Raw genomic sequence first — 19,775 nt, 5'->3', positions numbered from 1 at the left:
CCTCAGAGGTCATCTATTCCAACAATTTTGTTTTACAGATGAGGAAACTGAGACCCAAAGAACTCAGGTGACTTGCCCAAGGTCACACAAGTAATAAGAATCGTGGCTGGATTTAAACCTAGGTCCTTTGGACCCCAGAGTCAGGGTACCACACCTCCCCCCATTCCATGGTATTCCTTCTTTTCTTCTTTCCTCTCTTTAATTTCTCCACTTTCTTTAGTGGATTACTTGTTAGACTTAAGAATCAAGAGGCCCAAGGGGCAGCTAGATGACACAGCGGATAGAGCACCAAGCCCTAGAGTCAGGAAGACCTGAGTTCAGATCCGGCCTCAGACAATTAATAGCTGTGTGACCCTGGGCAAGTCATTTAACCTTTGTTTGCCTCAATTTCCTCATTTGTACCTGCCAGGGTTGTTGTAGGGATTAAATGAGATAATAATTGTAAATCACTTAACACAGTATTTAGCACATAGTAGGTATAATATAAATGTTAATTATGATGATGGTGTGACCTACACCACCCTATACTGACCACCAGTCCCAGCGATATTCACAGTTAAAATGGTCAATTATAGGTCACTGAAAAGTGATTTTTGAACCTTATTTGAAACTCCAGAATGGGTCACCCTGCCCATTTTATACCTAAAACATTGAAAAACTGGTGAGTATTTAGAGAAGAGTAATCAAGTGTAGATAGAGGAGAATAATCCAAATGGTAAAGGACTTTGAGTTCATGGCATATAAAGATTGTTTCCAGGAGATATTTGCTCCAGGAAAGTAGAGGCTTAGCAGGGGCATGATAACTGCCTTCAATTATTTGAAGAGCCGTCACATGGAACAGGGATTAGATTCATTCTGTTAGGCTCCCAAAGGTAAATTAGGAGAAATGGCTGGAAGTCAAATCGAGGCCAATTGAAGTTTGCCATAAGGAATAATCTCCTAATAATTTTGTTATCGCTGTTGTTCAGTCATTTTCCAACTCTGTCATATCCAACTCTTTGTGACTCTAGTTGGGGTTTTCTTAGTAGAGATACTGGAGTGGTTTGCCATTTCCTTTGACAGATGAGGAAATTGAGGTAAACAGAGTCAAATGACTTGACAGAGTCACACAGATAGTAAGTGTCTGAGGCTGGATTTGAACTCAGGAAGACGAGCCTTCCTCACTCTAGGCCCGGCCCTCTGTGCACTAGGGCGCCACCTAGCGACTCCAGGACTAACAATTAGAGAAATGAGTTCTTTTCCACTGAGGGTCTTCAGGCAGACACTAGGTGAACATTTCCCAGATATATTGGACAAGGTTTGGTTAGTTTGGTATACGTTGGGCTAAATGACCTTTGACCACTGTTCCAGCCGTGGCATTCCAGGATTTCATGACTTGCCCAGGGTCACGTGGCTAGTAAGTAGAACTGAGACATGAACTCAGGGTCTTAATTTGATGTGGGGCACAAAAGTCTCAAATTTCTCTCTAGCCTGGGGCTTCTTAACTTATTTTTTTTAAAAATATTTTCATAACTGTATTTCAAAATAATTGTTTTCCTTTATAATAGTAGGTATTTTATATTTTATACGTTATTCTAAGAAGGGGTCTATAGGCTTCACCAGACTGCCAAAAATGTCCATGACACAAAAGAGGTCCATACAATGAACCTAGACCCTACAATGGCTTATGGGAGAGCTGCACACTTTACTACCACCCCAACTAAAGGAGAGTCTGGGCTACCAGTCAGAAATCACCTGCTTGGGCTAAGGTCCCCCTCCCCTGGCAGAGAGGAAACCTGAACCCCAGAACTCTGTGCACCAGACCCCAGTTCTATCCTTAATGTGGCCCTTACTCTGCTACCCTGCAGCTACTGATCCGTAGTTAGACAGGGACTGTGCAACACTGAGAGATACAAGCAAATTAATTCGGAGAGAAACAGGTGGCAGAACAATACATCGGCAACTCCAACAAGGAGCTGTAAAGCCCTGAGGCATGGGGCCAGAGAAGAGAGGCAGGGGCCTCAAGCATCAGGTGTCAGAGAGGGCCCTGTGCCAATCCACCCCTCTCTCTTCACCAATAAGTGGAAAATAATAATAGCTGGCATTAAAAAGGGCTTGGGGATTTACAAAATGCCTTCCTCACAAGAACTGTCTAAGATAAGGTAGAGTGTTAGTATTATTATCCTCACTTGACAGTTAAGGAAACTAAATTCTGAGAAGTTAAATGAATTACCCATAATCAGAGGGTCATAGGTTTTAGAGACCTTGATGTCACCTAGTCCAACTCCTTCATTTTTACAGATGAGGAAACTGAGGTCAAGATAAGTTGAGTGGCTTGCCCAAGGTCACAGAGGTATTAAGCACCAGGGATTGAATTTAAACCCAGGTTATCTGACTCCAAAGCTGGTTCTCTTTCTATTATACCACAATGGCTCCCACTATCTGGGATTACTTCTTTCCTTTTCTCCTCCTTCCCTTAATTTCCTTATCCACTTTAGCGTATAGACTGTTGGACTTAAGAGGCAGGAGATCACAAGGTCACATGGAGTGTAAATTATAAAACCGGGATTTGAATTCAGGTCTTCTGGCTAGTACCTATCAGAGGCAGGACTCAAACTCAGGTCTTCTGACTAGAAATTCAGTTGGCTTTCCATTAGCTTTTTGGAGGCATCAGGGTTCCTGATGTGGCCCTGAGGACTCTAGGGTGTCTTTTTCAGCATAACACATTATCCGTCCCTCTACTTCTCACTGCCTCACGGGCAACAAGTTCCTTCATCTCCCTGTTACCTCATCTCCCAAAAGCAGAACCTTACTTGTTGTGTTATAGCGGACTCCATAGAAGTAGGCAGGACAGGGCCGTACCACAAGCTGGCCAGCTGCACTCCGAGGCCAACAGGTCCCAATGAGGTCAATGGAGGAATTGCACTGGAGCCCTGGGGGAAGAAGGGGAGAGAGAGAGAGAAAGAGGAGATGAGGTAGATCCTGGTCCTCCCCTCACCGTACCCTAGTCTTCTTATCTATCCAAAGAGGGTAGAACAACCAATAATACCTTTCACACTCTATTCTCATTCTGCCCTTTCTCTTCACCAACCAGGGGAGACCCTAAAGGAAAACATCAACGTGGGAAAGCACAAATCTTATTCAGAAGAGGAAAGGATAGTGATCTGGCTAGAGTAAGGAGGCTGTGTAGAACAGATTTAGGGGTTAAGAATGTGTATGTGTGTGTGTGTGTGTGTGTGTGAGAGAGAGAGAGAGAGAGAGAGAGAGAGAACCAGAGTACATTGTACACAGTAACAGCACCATTGTACAATGATCAACTATGAATGACTTAACTATTCTCGGCAACACAATGATCCAAGACCATTCCAAAGGACTCACGATTGATGAAAAATGCTATCTACCGCCAGAGAAAGAACTGATGGAGTCTGAATGCAGATCGAAGCATACTATTTTCACTTTATTTTTTCACGGTTTTTTTTCTTTTGGTCTGTTTCTTTTTTCATACATGACTAATATGGAAATATGTTTTATATGATTACACTTATATAACCTATATCAAATTGTTTACTGTCTTAGGGAGGGTGGAGGTGAAGGAGAGAGGAAGAAAATTTGGAACTTAAATTTTTTTTATAAGGAATGTTAAAATTTGTCTTCATATGCAACTGGAAAAATAAAATAGTATTCTGAAAAAAAAGAATGTGTTATTGGGGGAGGAGGCATTGTGCACTCAAGGGAGGACTTAAATGCCAGGTTACAGAGTATAAATTTGACATGAGTGGCCGTAGAGAACCATTTGTGCTCTTGAGCAGGGAGAGACAGAGAAACTGAAGTGGTAAATCTTTTTAGGTTAAAGGGAATAATTAAAAGTTGTTAAGATCTTCTGCTGTCATTTTAGAGGAAGGTTGAACATTTCCCCAGGCAGCAAGCTCTATAGCCTGAAGCAATCCCCGCCCCCCCACCACACACACACACACCTTGTAGCTGGTGACTGGAGCCCAGTAATATATTGGTGAAATTTGTGACAACTTCTAGCTTTATGCAAGTCTAGATCCCCTTGGCTTCTGGCCCAAATTTACATAACCACATCATGGGGAAAACAACTCTATCTCTGCCAGTGCATATCTACATAAAAATTACTAAATTTTCAGTCTGGCAAGAGCGTTTATCTAGTTCCTGGGGTGTCTTCACAGACCATTGTACTAAGCGCCATAGGAAATATGTCACCCAGAAGGTAATAATAGCTCACATTTCCTCAATGCTCAAAGACCTATAAAAGATGAGCAGTAGAGTGTATTTTGCCCATTTTACAAATGAGAATGGAAGCTGAGCACTAATTAAAGGCCAGTGGAGAGGCATATTATGGTCATGAATAGTCCACAAAACATTCCACACAAGAAACAATAAAGGAGAATCAGTGTAAAGGATGCCATTTGAGAAACATAGGATCAAAAGAAGATGATATTGTCTGGGATATGTTGAGAGGAAGCAACAGTCAGTGGGAAGCCAATATACTCCCTTAATATCCTTAAGATATCAAGAGGAGTTGAGGAAGGCCTCCAGGATATTGGGTAGACCTCTTGTGAACTTTATTGTTGGTGTTTAGTTATTTGCATTCAGTGTCTGACCCTTTGTGACCCCTTTTGAGGTTTTCTTGGTAAAGATACTGGAATGGTTTGCCATTTCCTTCTCCAGTTCATTTTCACAGATGAGGAAAATTGATGCAAAAAAAGTGACTTGCTCAGGGTTATATAGCTAGTAAGTGTCTAAAGTCAAATTTGAATTCAGGTCTTCCTGACTCCAGGCCACACTCTATCCATTGTGCCACCTAGCTGCCCTTGTGGGAAATCAAGGGTCAGAGTCACAAAGAATGCATCATGGTAGGGAATAATCACATCAGTGAGGTCACAGATGCATTGGAGAATGAGATGACAAGTAATGTGACTTGTTTAAGGTCACCCAGTTAGTGACTGGTGTAGCTGGGACTTTAATGTTGGTTTTTTGGAAAAGGAATAATCCTTTGACTTCAGAGAATTTCACTGTGGGTGGGGGAGTTGGGAATGGAGTTCCACTGAGAGGCTGGAGAGGAGCCAACAGCTTGATTCTCCATTCTGGCATTGACCCAGACACAGCTACACTATTGGAACCTGTCTAGTTATGACCCTACTTGCCTAAGATGCAAACACTACCCCGGTCAAGCACCACAGCTTATTTAGTAAAGGTCAGTTGTTAACACCCAGGAACTGGCATAGAGACAGATTAACGTGTGGAGGAGGAAGGAGTAAATGAGGGGAAGCAGCTACTTCAGTGTTAATGACCAGCCCTTGCTCTTGGGCTCTGTTCAAGGCTGTATCTCAATCATTTTTTCCTAAATTAGCCCTTCCCAACCAGGATCACTTGGGAAATAGCACTGGCTTATATTGGCTTCCTTTCTGGGCTGGGCTCAGGAAAGCTCTGAGCAACAGTTGTACCCCATTAATTTTTATTCTCTAATCAAAGCTATTCATAGGACACAGAAAAATCAGGGCTGGAGGGGGCCAGTCCTCTGAGTCAAGTGATTTCATTGGCAGAAAATTACAAGATCATTTAAGGAAGTCTAAGAGCCGAATTATTGGGATCAGCACATCAGGCTCTTGCGAAAGTGGGATTCCCAACCTTTCCAAGGACTGGACTGGGGAAGCCATCATCCTCAGCTGTCTCTTGCCCTTTAGAGACAGTATCTACTTTGGGTAGGGGCAGGCTACAGTGCCTTGCAAATAGTAGCACCAAGTCAACGATATTAATGATTAGGTGTAGTGGAAAGAGCACTGGAAATAGATTGAAAAAAGCTTCAGCTCAAATCTTGGCTCTGATGCTTACTGACTGTGGGACTAGTATAAATCATTCCACTTCTCTGAGACTCAGTTACCTCTTCTATGAAGTGAAGATAATAACGTGAACTACCTACCTCAAAGTTGTTATGAGGTTCAAATGAGCTAACACAGTAAATTGATAATGACAGGAATAGATATTGATAATGACAGGTAGAGATAGTTTCTTGGGATAGAGTGTAGATAGATACACAGACCAATAGATAGACAGGTAGAGAGGCAGAAGCCAGTCAGACAGAGGGATAAATTAGATAAATATGTAATACCAGTTTCAATAGCCTTTACAACAGAGACTATGGATATAGTTACTATATCTTTAAAAGGGAATATACTCCAAAGAGATCAAAAAAAGAAGAAAAGGACCCATATGTATAGAAATATTTATAGCAGTTCTTTTTATGATGGCAAAGAATTGGAAACTGAGGAGATGCCCATCGATTGGGGAATGGTTGAACAGGTTATAGTATATGAATCTAATGAAATACTATACTATTGTGTTATAAGAAATGATGAAGAGGATGGTTTCAGAAAAACCTGGGAAGACTTGTATGAACTGATGCAAAGTGAAATAAGCAGAACCAGTACAATTTATATGGTAACATCAATATTATAAAGATAATTAACTTTAAAAGACTTATTTTTCTGATCAACACAATCACCAGCCACAAATGACTAGTGAGGAAACATGCTATCCACCTTCACATAGAGAACTAATGGTCTCAGAGTGCAGACTGAAGCATATTTTCTTTTCTTTGTTTCTCTCTTCTTCTTCCTTCCTTCCTTCCTTCATTTCTTCCTTCCTTCTTTCCTTCATTTCTTCCTTCCTTCTTTCTCTTTCTTTGAGTATGGCTAATGTGGGCATTGTTTTGCATGACTATACATATTTGTACTAGGTTTTGGGGTTTTTGCCTTCTCAATAAGTGGGGAAGAGAGAGAATTTGGGACAAAAAATAAAATAAAACTGAACTTTTAAAAAGCTAGTGCCCACTATTCCACCCACAGAGTACAGACTCTGAATGTATTTGTGGGACAGTACACCTCTGGTTTTGGGGAACATACTTTGTAATTATTGTTATTGTGATACCATTTGAGTAAATGCCTTTGCTAAAGAAAAAAGGGTTGTAATTTTGTGAGGCTGGGTTGATTGTTGTCATAGACAGACTGTTGACTGTGGTAGAGAGAAACTGAGTGAATTAGAAAGAACTAAGAGAACTTTTTTCTTGAGAGAACTGTTTTAAGTCTTGTGAAGAAATACAATGGAGGGAATTCTTGAGAAGAGACTTCATTGGCATCTTAAGAGAACTAAATGGTGGGTCTGTGTTTCTAGAATTGAAAAGTCAATAGTAATAATAGTTAGAGATGACTGACTGTGATTTTCTTAGAGCTGATACATTGTAAACAATTATTTATGTAAACATTTTATTGTCTATTGCATTGTTAATAAATTGTATCACCAGTAACCTTAATGATTACTTAAGACTAGGTAATTAGTGAGGATGGTATATGGAGATGAATAAAGTTTATGGGAAAAGAGGTCTTTCTAGTTTATTTAATAGATAACATTTAATAGACTGGGTAGGGGCCCAGAGTAAGTTGATTAATGAGAAATTTCTTTCAGTTTTAGCAATTTATAAGGAAATACAATGACATACCCTTTGATTGCCTTTGAATCCAAGATGAGAACGAATAAGGAAAATGTGTCAGTAGATAGGCTGGCAGAGAAGAGAACAGTTGGTACTGATCATTCAGTATACTAAGATTTTGGAAATAGCTAAACTTCTGATACTGCTGGAAAATAACTTTGATGGTGGAAACCTCAGGCCAGGTAGGAGTGGAGAGTAACACCATGGAACAACAGCAAGGTACTTATTTGGTGGGGAGGGCAGGTAGGGTCTATCAGTACTCCTAAATTTCATGATATGTGCACTGCCTTGTCCTCTCATCTATACAGTAGGTCAGGCTTGCATAGAATAGAAACAGCATAACCTCAGAGTTAAGAACATAAGAGACCATGAAAAGGGACTAGCCAAGTCACAGCAGACAAGCAGCTTTCTAGTCTCTCCCTATAGGTCCCTACACAGAAGCTCCGCAGCTTCTATTAGTTGCCTGATCCCTCTGGAGATGTTTTTCTTTATGTCTGACTGCATTTTTTTCTGCTTTAACCTTAAGTCATCTTATATATTCCCCTGTGGACATGGAGAACAACTTCTCATAACCTTCTCATAAAAACCCAAATGTTGACTTGAAGACATTGAGTAAGTCATTGTGGAGCCTTCTTGTCTCTGCATTAGCTAATCTTCTGTCTCAGTCTGACCTCTGGGTACCATCAGCCTCAGCCATCACCAAATTCCCATCCAGGGAAGCCAAAAAGCAAAGCAAGAACAATCACCAACTGTAGTCAAAGGCCCAGGGCTGGACAGGGTGATTAATTGACTTCTCTGGTTCTCTCCCTCTTTGGAGAGAGGACACCAGAAAACATCTGAATATCTTGGGCAAGACTAAGTCGAGAGCCAGCTTGTAGGCTGGACACACACCCACAACTGGTCCAAGGAGCTGGGTGTGTGCACGATAATTAACATTTGCCTGTCTTGAGGAAAGAAATGAATAATCAGCATATACCTGGCTGATTGGGCCTTGACTCCAATCATAGGATCAATGAATCAGACAGGTGACGATAGAGGGGACTTTAGAGAGCATCTAAGTCATCTAATTTAACAGAGATACAATAATCTTTCCTTTCTGTACCTAATATCTTGCCCCTTTCCTTGTTTTGATCTTTTTCCCCACAGCTCTTCCCCGGTTTCTTCACAAAGGTCAGTCACTTTTGTTCCCTTCCATACCCATTGCAGACTTGCAAGAAATATGGAGGTGACAGGGGGAAATGAGATGCCAACATTGTTTTTTTGACCTTTACATTCAGATTCTAGAAAATCCTTTAGGGAATGTCTGCATGAGAGATTGGGAGGGTGAGAAGGATAGAGGAATGAATGCTAAACAGAGCCAATGAATAGAAAATCCAACCTCCCCACCCCCATCTGATAGTGTCCACAGTTCCTACTGGACAATGCAGGAGAAATGGGCAATAAGAATCTTTTATCTGTAAGGGGATTGGGGAGGCTCCCTGGCACAAGTCCATGTTGGATGGAAGATGATGATGTATGACTTTGTTAGTGTCATTTCTGGTTGGGCCTCAACTTCCTTTTCTGTAAAATGAAGGGGTTGGTCTAGGTCACCACAAAGATCCTTTTCAGCTGTAAGTCTGTATGTACTGAACTTAAAAGAGAGATATTTATTTTAAAAAGGTGGGTGAAGCCAGAAAGGGAATGAATGTGATACATGTGACCAGAGAAAAGGGTGTACAAATCAGAAGTGGCAGCTGGGATTAGCTATGGGAATTCCTTTTGAATGTGAAGAAATATAGGAGTTGTGGTTTAACAAGAAGAGAGAAAAATGGAGAGGGAGAGATAGAAAGCTAGCAAAATAAGGGAATAATGAAGGTAACAGGGCACAGGGACAAAATGTATCAGTAAGCAGTATTTTGGATGACATTGTCATGAGGTACAGTATGTTGAAATCTACCTCTGTTTTGCAGGATGTCTGATCACTTTCCCATTGCTGCCCCTCTTCTCATCCCATTCACACCCCACCTCCCAAACATCTTGGGATGCAGCTCCTGGCTTACTCAGCACCTTCCATTAGGAAGGGTTCCCTTTAATGAGCCCTCTGGGCAGACCACTGCAGCTGCTTGCAGTTCATACCCAAGGATTTAAAAATATTGCACATAAACACATCAGCCATCTCCTGACTTCTTCCCCTCTGGGAAGCCTAAACCCTGCTCCTTTGACAGAGTGGGGAGTTGGGAGAGATGGAGAGACCTTCAGAAGGGAAGGTACCTCCTGATTAGGCAGTGGACAGAGCCAGGAGCCAGCTCAGCGCTACCATCTGAACAGAGCAGAATACAGGGCTGCCAGAAAGAAAGGCGTTCATAGAAGGGAGGGGACTGAGACTACAGAGGAGTGGGGTGGAAGAAAGGAAGGAAAGAAGAAAGGAAGGAAGAAAGGGAGGGAGGGGAGAAAGGAGGTAAAGAATGAAAAAAGGAATGAAAGAAGGAAGGGAAGGAATGAAGGAAAGAAGGAAACAAGGGAGGAAGGAAGGAAGAATGGAGGGAGGAAGAAAGGAAGAAGGGAGGAAGAAGGAAGAAGGAAGAAGAGAGGGAAGAAATGAAGTAAAAAGGAAGAAAGTAAGGGAAGAAAGGAAGAATGAAGGAAAGAAGGGAGAAGGGAGTGAAAGAACAAAGAAAAAGGAAGTAATGAAGGGAGGAAGAAAGGAAAGAAGGAAGGGATGAAGCAAGGGAGGAAAGAGGGAGGAAGGAAGAAAGGAAAGGAAGGAGGATGGAAGGAAGGAAAGAAGGAAATTTTGAGGGAGGAGGGGAAGATGAAAAGCAGAGGAAGGGAAAAGGTGTATAGAAAAAAGAGAGGAGGAAAAGGAGAAATAAATTTGGGGAGACAGAGATGGGAAGGGTGAGTGAGATGAAAGAATTATAGGGAGACAAAGAGATATCCAGGATATCTAGGACTAGCTGCAGAGACAGAAGTGCCAAAATGGCTCTGCTTCCTAGATGTAGAGGATGTGGGGTGGGAGAGGGGCAGGGCAAGCAGGGGACTGATCAGTTAAACCTGAAGATCTCAGAGGCAAAGCTAACTCCCCTCTCCACCCAGAAATTGCAGGGTCCCACTGTTTGTCTGGAAGTGCCTTGGAAAGCAGGGCAACGTCCTGCTGTGACAAATATACATTTCCCCCCCAACCCCCACCTCACAAGTGATGGGGACTTCAGTTTTTTTATGTATTGATCTGACTTTAGAAGAAAGGTTTCAGGAATGAAGCTCAACCAACCTTGTAAATAAGCCTCCTTTACTTAGCAGCCCAGAGCACTCACTAGGCACGAGGCTCCTCCACCAGCCCCACCCCCAACCCTCATCCCTCATCAAAGGGTAGATACATTGGGTTCAATAAAGCCATTCCTAGGGAACTGCTGCTGTTTCAAAGCAGGTCTGCTCACACTCAATGAGTGCCATTAAGGTAGGTCTGTGGTGAGCAGGCCGTAGATAAATATGGCCTTCCTGACTTTCTTTTCACATGGTACTGTTTCAGCCAGCCTCTTACAGACCGTTTACATAACCCTCTACCTCCCATCTCCAAGCTCTTCCTCTGGCTATCCCTCATGCCTGGAATGCTCTCCCTCCTTATATCTACCTCTCAGAATCCTTCTTTTCTTTCAAGATGAAATTCAGGCACCATCTTCTGCATGAAACTTTTCCCAATTCCTCCAACTAATAGTGGCCTCCCTCTCAAACTACCTTGTATTTAAGTGTATTCATTCATTCATTCACTCGTTCGTTTATTTATTTATTAACTTTATGCTTATGCTAAAAACATTTTAATGTTGTTTCCCCCCAATAAGATCATTGTGAGTAGGGGATATTTTATCCTTGGAACTTGTATTCCCCTTATCTAGTAAGTACCTGACACATTTTGTTGTTGTTCAGTCATTTCAGCTGTGTCCAACTTTTCATGACCCTATTTGGGTTTTTTTTTTGGCAAAGATACTGGAGTGGTTTGCCATTTCCTTCTCCACATCATTTTACAGATGAAGAACTGAGGAAAACAGAGTTAAGTGACTTGCCCAGGGTCACACAGCTAGTAAGTATCTGAAGTCGGATTTGAACTCATGAAGATGAGTTTTCCTGACTCTAGACATGGCACTCTATCCACTCTGCCACCTAGCTGCTCTGGCCTGACACATAGCAGGTTAATAAACACTTCTTGATTTATTGCTTGATTGGTTCCTCCCCCCAAATACTCACAACAAATATGAGTTATGTCTGAGAAAAGTCTGCTCCCTGCAGGCAGGGACTATATACCAGCAGTGTTCTATTCTACACATAGTATATGGTGAGTGCTCAATGAAAACTGGCCAAGAGCATTTGGCACTACTTGACCACAGCAAAGTGGAATTCCTTACACATAACACTCTATCTCCCATCTCCAGGCAATGACTGTGAGAGAGGAGAAGGGGGATGGTTTAATGACCAATAACCAAGCTGCCTCTCATTCATTGTCTCCCAGTAGGGAGTATGTTTCAGGTCTTAGAGGTCAGACCAAAGAGCACAGAGTGGTTGCTAATTCTAGTCTCACATTTTTGCCTTTATCTGTCACTTATCTGTCAGTAGGAGAGGTGTTGTTCCCTTTCCTAGTGGTAGGAAAGACTGGGTACAGGAAAGGGAGTGAGAGGGCTAGGTGAGTAACCTTTAACCATGGCAATATATAAAGTAGGTGAGAGGGAAACTCTGGCTTTTTCTCCACGTTCTATGGGCAGACAGAGTCTCTTCACTATCATACTTCCTGGGGGTCTTTGGTGATCAAATTGAACCATTGGTCACCCCCAAAATTACCTCAACTACTACTTCCTGACTCAGGGGTTCTCAGGGGTAGTGAATTGGGAAGAATGTCCAGACAATTCCTTCTCTTCATTGACATCATCCCACTAAGGACAGACTGGGCCCTCTGGATACATATCTATGCTACGGTCAACATAATTGGATCTGATTAGTTTTTCACTTGTCTGAAGGCAGACAGCTGGACCCAAGGACCTCCCAACATCCTTTTCCAACTTAATGAGGTATTAATTTGCAGCAGAAGCATGAGGCAGTGGGTAGATCACTGTGATTTTTGAGTCAATAAGAACTGAGTTCAAATCCTGTCTCTCATACTCAGCTATACACTATATTTTCCTCTTTCTTAGCATAAATAATTTTATCTTATACTAAGCCTTCTTTTCAATGTTAAACAGGCATCCATGTGTAATCCCTGTATTTTTTTGCCTTCCTTTACCCCAGTTTGTATGCAGAGATGAACAAAACACAGAGTACACCCTGTCTTGGACCTCTGAGGACAACAGCAGATTAGCAAATTAGAAAGTCTCTTTTCCTTCCCTTGAACCACTGTCCCCAACTGTCCCCAAGGTCAGTGGCTGACCAGTTGTGAATGCAGCATGATTATATGCCTTTCTGTATCCCATAAGTACCTGTGGAAAATGGTTCATATTTAGAAGCTCACTTGCCTCATAGAAACATACTTCTCCACATACCAACTATTGCTTTTCTCTGCCTTGATTTGTAACAATACATGGAATAAAGCTTTTTATTTGATTGTATTCTAAATTACAAGTATTGGATTTCTTTTCCATGACAATACTTCATGCCTGTGTGACCCTGGACTAGTCACTTAACCTCTCTCAGCCTCAATTTCCTTCTCTGCAAAATGGGAATCTTAATACCATTTATCTCACAGATGTGAGGATCAAATGAAAAGAGGTATATAAAATACATTGTAAACCTTATAGCTCTATTTAAATGTGAACTTACATAACACACCAGGATTCTGAAGCTGTTATTCTACAATTACATGATTTTATAATTTTGTGACCTATCTGGACTGTACAAGATGGAGAGATGAGCTCAAACTCCAGTCTTTTCCCAGTGGTGCTCTCCTTGGTCCTGGAATATGCCATGTGAAAAGAGGATGGGGACTCCCCACAGAAAAGCAATGTCTTGGTGTCACTAGGCAGCCAGACTGACCATCCATCTGTCAATGTCCCTCTCTGTTCCCCACACTCTCCATCTGTCTTTCCCTATGCCCATTGGTCTGGGCAGGACCAGGGAGGGAGGAAGAAAAATGGTGCTTGATCAGAGGCTTCTGCCGAGGGTGATCGATCAGCACACCATAAAGCCAGTTTTGGATTGAGGGAGGGAGGCAGTGGCGGAGGTGAAGTGAGGTGAGGGAGTAGGAAATATAAATCACAGGGGAATGAATGCCATTTATCACCACCTCCAAGGACAGATGACACCTACGGCAGTGAGCTATGGAATAGACCTCTTTAGGGAGCAGAACAAATGAGTTAATGGAGCCCAACCAGCCATTCCTTCTGTCATGGGTCACTCGGGCCATTCCTATTAGGAGGCTCTCATTTCCTAGAGGGACTCATTGCTTCCAGTTCCTCTTCAAACATGCCTGCCACACTAATCTTCCTACAGTGCCTTTCTCATCATGCTCCTCCTTGACTCAAGAACCCTAGCAGCTCCCTGTGGCCTGATATGTCTAATCCAAATTCCTCATATATCAGCTGACCTCCTGATGATTCTCTAGGCCCATTTCTTCCTCTTGCCCACACTGAAGCCACTCATCCAACCTTGGACCCTCTGCTTGTTCATTCTCTGTACACAACTTGTAGGTCCTGCTTCCAATTTTTTGCCTAGGTCATTCCCTCTTCCCTTGCCTAGTGAAATGAGTTACCATTAAATAAGTTTCTCTGAGTCCAGTTTCCTCATCTGTAAAAAAAAGAATAGGAATGATACTCATACTATTGATCTCACAAGGTTGTTATAAGGATTGAATGTAAAGTACATGTGGAAGTCATCCTAAATCACTTCCTAGTCTAAGAAACCCCTCATTCTACCTCCACACAGCACTCATTTCTTTGATTAGCAGGAAAAGATTTTGTACTTATTGACATGCTACTTGAAACCAATCAATGTAGAAATAAAAAGCCCATTACAGAGATTACCTTCATGGTGTTTATCTTCATTATATCTAAGCTATTTCAGGTACATACTTTCTGTTTTTCCCTCCCCACATTGTCCTCCCATCCTGCCCCCATCAGACTGTGGTCGGATTCTGTGTCTTCTTTCTTCTGTCATTCTGCCATTACAATGGGTACAGTGCTCCACCCACTGTAGGTACTCAACAAAAATGTATTAAATAATTATCTAAAGCCCAAGCAAATGGCTCAAGAGGAGTGCAAGGCAGACCAATCTTCTGTCACTAGTCCTTCTCTCCTCCACTGCTCCCACCCTCCTTCTGCCTCTAGGTGGCACATCTCTCTATTTCTCCCGTCTGATACATAAGCCAGATGCCCACTGCTGGGCACCCTTCTTTGGGATTGGGCAATCAGAATTAAGCTCTGCTGGTACAATTCAGAAAGGTAGCTCTGATCATGGATTTTCATGGAATAGAAAAGAGAAGCATTTGTTTGGCACGTTGTGCCAAGTAGGGTGACAGATGAGGGACATACAAATAGAAACACATTCTAATTAGGGAAGACAACACAATACAGTTCAGTTTCATGGTGGATAGAAGGACCAAGTGGAAGTGAGGGTCCAGCAGGAGAAGCGTGGAAGATGGTAAGACTCCATGGACTTTGGTTAGCAATGGCAGGGCAGATTGTCCCTGACCAATGACTATTGGAAAGGAAGTAATGGGCCCAAGGGTCAAAGTAGAGTGGGGCTTTTGGTTACCTTTGACAAAGATGGTGGGGAGAGAGGTCAGCATCCAGGCTGGGGTGGAAGTGAGGAAAAGAAAGGGTTCTCCAAAGCCTATTGCTGCTAGTTGGTAGGATGGAATAATGCCTCATCATGGGCAAAAAGAAGAGATGGACTTAGAGAATTATCAGGGTTTTAGTAGATGGCTTATACATTTGAATTAGATATATTAGACAAGGAGGAATAATACTGGAGTTCTTGAGCCAGGGAAGGATATGATGAAAATGGCATTGAAGGAAGATTTTTCTGGCAGATGTGTATGAAAAAGAATTGGAAGCAGGGAATCTCCCTGAGAAATGGAGGTCTAATTGGGATGAGTTTTGTGCTATTACTTCTCCAACTCTGGTGCATGTTGTTTAGGGAGCAGTTAGGGAAAAGGGAGGAGGAGGATGCCTTGAGGTACTCACCAGAAGTGTTGTTGACTAAGGACAGGCTCTCACAGTACTGATCCTGGAGTGAGGCTAAGACTGGTGCAAGCCACAGAAGAAGGGCCTATAGGGGTCATGAGAAGAGAGAAACATGGTTAGGATACTCCAATTGTTCCCAGAAATCCCACTCTGGACGAGGCAGCCAAAACTAGAACTTCATTGAAGTTAGAGCTAGAAGGAACCTCAGATGTTATCTATTCCAACACCTTCGTTTTATAGGTGAGGAAACACATTTAGGAGAAGTGACTTACCCAGGGTCACACAGACATTAAGTAGCAAAAGTGGAATTTGAACCTATGTCCTCTTGACTCAGGGCTCCCTCCATTATACCACATTGCCTCCAAATGTTTAAGTTCTATGTGCCCAAGTCAAAATGGCAGACTTTACAAGTGCAAAACAGTCAACTATCCTCCCTCCACTGGAAAAGGCCTCCCCAAAAGTCTAGCAGCTACTGGAGCATGAAATTCCTATCCACAGTAAGGAAAGTAAATATCTTGCAATGGGCAGAAAGCACAGCCCTAGATTTCCATTTCTTACAGTTCCTACAGCATCTTAATGGACACATCTGGTTCTTCAAAAAACTGCCAAATAAGGGACAACTTAAGACTTAGGTTGGGATAGAGCTTTTGTTGCTGTTCAGCCACGTCCAACTCTTCATGACACCTTTTGGGTTTGTTTGTCTGTTTGTTTGTTTTTGGCTAAGATACTGAAGGGGTTTGCCATTTCCTTCTCTGGCTCATTTTACTGATGAAGAAACTGAGGCAAACAGGGTAAGTGACTTGCCCAGCATCACATAGCTAGTAAGTGCCCAAAGCTGGATTTGAACTCAGAAATATGAGTCTTCTGGACTCTAGGTCCACACAGACTATCCACTGTGCCACACCTAGCTGCCCTGTGATAGAGCAGAGAGAGTCAAACTTCTGTGAAGGAAAGCTGAGAGATCTTGTGGAGCGTATAGTGAAAAGAATACCCTATTTCTAGTTAGAGGAACTAAGTTTAAATCCTGAGTACAATAATAATAATAGGTAGCATTTGTATAGCACTATAAGTTTTGCAAAACACTTTGCAAATATTATGTTATTTGATCTTCACAAAACCCCTAGAAGGTAGGTGCTATTATTATCCCCATTTTACAGTTGAGGAAACTGAGGCAGAGAGCAGTTAAGTGACTTGTATGAGGCCTAATAGCTAATAAATGTCTGAGGCACATCTGAACTCCAGCCTTCCTGATTCCAAGTCTGGAACTCTGTCCTTCTACCTGTCAGGGTTATTGTGAGGTTCAAATGAGATAATGTTTATAAAGTGCTTGGCTCAGTGTCTAACACAAAGTAGGTGCTTAATAAATGTTTGTTCCCTTTCCTCTCTGTCCACTGTAACCTTCCATTTTTCTTCGCCTTTTTCTCTTTTCTCCCTTTAGTATCATTTGTTCTTACATCAAAGCCCTGCTTCTGTTCCGGTAGAAATCCAGAGGTGTGGGCCTGCCGAAGGGAGTGCTATCACCAAACTGGAGGAACCATAGCACAGAGATTTTTCTTGTGGGAGTAGGAGGTAGTGTGGAACTGTGGAAAGAGCCCTGGACTTAGAGGCAGAAAGCCTTAACTCAAATCCAGGTGCTGACACTTATTACCTGTGTGACCTTGGCCAAGTAATTTCATCTCTGAGCCTCAGTTTCCTCATCTGTAAAATGGAGCTCATATCTGCACTGCCTCCTTCACAGCGCAGGAAGGTGCTTTGTAGCTTGTAGACCATGTCTATAAAGGGGAGTATTCCTAGGGGGGACAACTAGGAATATTTGCTCTTCATCTCTCTTCCAAGATTTAGCACTAAACCATGATGCTAAAATAGCTGTTAAATCCCACTTTCCAGAAGAATTATGTTTATTGAATTGAATTTCAGACGTGGTCCCATATGAGAGTCAAAAGCCCAAACTAAATTCTTCTGGCTCTGCTATTAATTAGCTGTGTGAAATTGGGCAAAGTATATCATCTCTCTGGGCCTTAGCTTCCTTCTTCTAAAATGAGACCATATGGCCGTGGGAGCCCTTTCCAGCTCTAACTTTCTATGGCTTCTCCTCATTTGTACCTGGGCCCAGTGGGGCTGGGCCATTTGCTTTCCTTGTTCACCACTAAGAATCCCCTCTCAGCTCTGGACCCACAAATGTGCAGACTGTGTTCACACTTAGAGATCGGCAGGATCTCAAAGGCCACCTAGTCCAACTGCTTTACTTTACAAATGAGGAAACTGAGGCCCAGGAAAGTCCAATGACTTATCCAAGGTCATATTGGTAATCAGTAGCAGAGGCTGGGTTTGAACCCAGATTGTCTGCCATCAGAGCCAGTAATGATCTTTCTACAGTACCACATTGTTTTCATCTCTCTGGATATAACCACGTCTCCTCTCATTATATTCACATTCCTTTCTCCCCACTCATTTTCAGAGGGAGGGATTTAGACAGTTTTCCCTTCTGTTTTCATGTCTGAAATTCTGTCACTTTTTAGCAGTGGTTTTCCCCTCCCCACCTATATTATTTCCCAGAACAGATCCATGGGGAAACAAAGACTCTTCTTAAAGAGTCAGTTCCCCTAGGATTCCCTCCTTGCAGAGCAGAGCAGCCTCACCCCACCAGGCAGGCAGAACTGAGTTCCTTCTGCTAATATTAGAGACTCATTACAGCTCAGCCCTGCCCCTTCTCAGCTGCAGTGGTGCTGCTCAAAGTCTCCCTTTAATTAGGCACTTCCCAGTGTGTTCACACATGCCCACCCAGCTCATTGGTGATAAATGTGTTGGGATCTGGGCCTGTGTTGCCTGCCTGCCTGTTCTTGGATTCCAGGAAATAATTGTGACCTCTTGCTGCTAGGGATCCCCTCACTGCCCAGGCTGCTGCTGAGCCCCCAGGGTAAATGAAGGTCATGAAGAATCCCCAGCTTGTTGCACCATGATAGGGAGAGATGTGGGCAACAAGGATGCTGAGATAGGTATGTGGGTAAGGTCAGAGGGCATTAAGAATTCTAGGCCAAATACCAGAATGGAATACCCAGCCATCCTTAATTTAATTCAACAAGCATTTATTAAGTGTCTACTGTGTGCCAGGCATTATACTAGGTGATGGAGATATAAACAAAAATGATATGGTCTTTGCTTTCAAGAAGTTCCTATTTTAACTAAGACAAATAACATATGTATGTATATTTGTGTATACGTGTGTATACAGATGGGAAGGTAGAACAGCAACCACCCTGCCTTCTGTAGAACTCACCCCCGTTGAGTGATGAACCTGTGCATTAGCCACTTCCAGGGAAACAGGTGGCTCAGTACTGAAAGGATTTGGCATTTTGGTAGGATGCAGCCCCCACCCCTCATCAGATGTGAACACAGTTTGCACACATATGGATCCAGAGCTGAGAGGGACTCCTTAGTGGGGAACAAGGAAGGCAAATCACCTGGAAGGCAAATGGACCCAGGTAAAAATCTTATTGTAACATAGGTGTGTATATAGGTAGCTAGGTGGATAGTGTGCTGAGTCTGGAGAAAGAAGACCTGAGTTCAAATCCAGTCTCAGATATATCCTAGCTGTATGATCCTGAGTTACTCATTTAAACTTTGCAGCCTCAGTTTCCTCAACTATAATATGGGGGAAAGAGCAGCAGCTACTTTGTGGAGTTGTAAGGATCAAATGAGATAATTGTAGAGTGCTTAGCAGTGACTGGTGCATAGTAGATGCTATATGAATGCCTTCTTAGATATACAAACTGTATACAAAGTAGTTTGTTGTGGGGATCACTAGCAGCTGGGAGAGATTAGGAATGACTTCATACATTGGTGCTTAAACTGAGTCTAGGGATGCTAAGAAGTGGAAGGGAAGGAAGAGTGCATTCCAGGCAGGAGGAACAGCCCATTCAAAGCATAGAAAGGAGGAGATGGAGCATTTGTGCCAGAAAAGCTAAGAAGACCAATTTGGTTGGATTGTAAAGTGCGTGAAAGGAAGAAGTGTGTAATAAGCCTGCTAGGCTGAAGACAAGATATGAAAAACTTTGAATGTCAAACAGAGGAGTTTTTATTTTATCCTGGAGCCAAGGGGATACCACTGAAGCTTTCTGTACAAGGGAGCTATATGATCTGACCTG

The 19,775-nt window shown here is 42.5% G+C and overlaps 1 protein-coding gene across 1 annotated transcript in view; it reads right to left on the bottom strand.

Annotated features, from left to right (window-relative positions):
* The window catches only part of CRHR1 (corticotropin releasing hormone receptor 1), a 95,098-nt gene that overhangs the window by 28,376 nt on the left and 46,947 nt on the right, over nt 1–19,775 (bottom strand). Inside the window, exons 2-3 of the mRNA XM_027873025.1 lie at nt 15,631–15,715; nt 2,793–2,912 (exon numbers count right to left, since the gene is read on the bottom strand). Coding sequence (XP_027728826.1) covers nt 2,793–2,912; nt 15,631–15,715 — 205 coding nt within the window. The remainder of the gene's footprint in view (nt 1–2,792; nt 2,913–15,630; nt 15,716–19,775) is intronic.

Source organism: Vombatus ursinus, unplaced genomic scaffold, assembly GCF_900497805.2.
Source record: "Vombatus ursinus unplaced genomic scaffold, bare-nosed wombat genome assembly UNPS02014801.1, whole genome shotgun sequence".
NCBI lineage: Eukaryota > Metazoa > Chordata > Mammalia > Diprotodontia > Vombatidae > Vombatus > Vombatus ursinus.
The sequence above is the reverse complement of the archived record's forward strand: the minus strand, read 5'-3'. Positions and strand labels throughout refer to the sequence as shown.